Genomic DNA, 1,245 nt, shown 5'->3' on the forward strand with positions numbered 1-1,245 from the left:
CAAGCGCATGCAGCCAACATCTACACATGTACGACTGACTCGTGAGGTCCCGATCCGGGTCGTCATGCACTGAGCACCGGGGGTCGCCACACAGAGGGTGTGTGTGTGTGTGTGTGTGTGTGTGTGTGTGTGTGTGTGTGTGCACACTTCCCTCCCGGCACTCGACCTCGCTCCCATCCTACGCACTGCTGCTTCCGCCCCTTCACCCTGGACGCCCCAAACACCCAGGCCCCCCACTCCACCCCTAGCCCCCCCCTCTGAACCTGGTACTACTGGTTGGTGTAACTCCTTTCAACTTCCTGGTGCAGTAAGTATCTGTCTATTAATCAATCCTGTGAGGAGTATCCGTCTATCGCTGGTATCAATCAATCAAAGCATCACTGTCGTCTGTGGTTTGTCTCCCCCCTTTAAACAGCGGGCCGCCCCCAAACCCAACCCCTTCACCCCATCCCTCTCACCTCCAGCTCCTGGTACTTCTTGTTGACCAGGATGTTGAACTCATCCCGGCAGTAGATGCGCCAGTAGTTGATGGGACTGCCCACACTGCCCACCGGGGGCGTGGGAGCGCTGAAGTAACCCAGAGTCTGAGGAGCGGGAGGGGGGGGAGGGAGGTCATGTGGGTCAAGGGTGGGCGGGTGGTGTCGAACAGGGTTGCGGGGTATGCACACACCGGGAGCCGCAACACAGGCGTTCCTCAGTGTGTCTCAGGCCGGCCGCCTTCAGACTTACGGGATGGTAAAGGGAGTTTTGGATGAAGTCCCGCACGAGCAGCTTGTCGCGCGGGGCCCCGTCGGGGGTGGGGACCACCTGCAGCAGCTGCACGGACTGCGGCTGCTGCAGCTGGGCGGCAAGGGCGTCATCCTCAAAGACGGGAACAACGGGCGGTGGGTCTTCCTGTTCTTGAGGCTGTGGCTGGGCTGCTGCGAGGTTCGCGGTCTGAGCGTGTGCAGCGCATGCCGGCGATGATGGGGTTGGGGTGGAGGCTGCGAACGGGCTTCCGGCTGATGCCGACTGCTGCTGTCCTCTGGAAGGCTGTGCTATAGGAGGAGACGCAGCTTCAGCTGCGTTCTGCTGGAGCTCGTCGCCAGGAGTGGCTACCGCGGTGCTGAACCAGCTCCCAGGGACGAAAGCGGCAAGAAAACGGAACGATGGCACGCTATTTGGATTTCTAACAGTGCTAAGAAAATTCTGCTTACTAACTTCTGCTATCGCCGCATTCTGGAAAACGTTGAGCAGGCGGTTCAT

General features: G+C 59.9%; 1 protein-coding gene across 1 annotated transcript in view; it reads right to left on the reverse strand.

The window, feature by feature from the left end:
* The window catches only part of VOLCADRAFT_89143 (uncharacterized protein), a gene marked incomplete at both ends in the record, with an annotated part of 10,780 nt that extends 9,535 nt beyond the window's left edge, over nucleotides 1-1,245 (reverse strand). Inside the window, 3 exons of the mRNA XM_002948804.1 lie at nucleotides 459-584; nucleotides 730-936; nucleotides 1,201-1,245. Of these exons, the coding sequence (XP_002948850.1) occupies nucleotides 459-584; nucleotides 730-936; nucleotides 1,201-1,245 (378 nt within the window). The remainder of the gene's footprint in view (nucleotides 1-458; nucleotides 585-729; nucleotides 937-1,200) is intronic.

Source organism: Volvox carteri, assembly GCF_000143455.1.
Source record: "Volvox carteri f. nagariensis unplaced genomic scaffold VOLCAscaffold_11, whole genome shotgun sequence".
Classification (NCBI taxonomy): Eukaryota; Viridiplantae; Chlorophyta; class Chlorophyceae; order Chlamydomonadales; family Volvocaceae; genus Volvox; species Volvox carteri.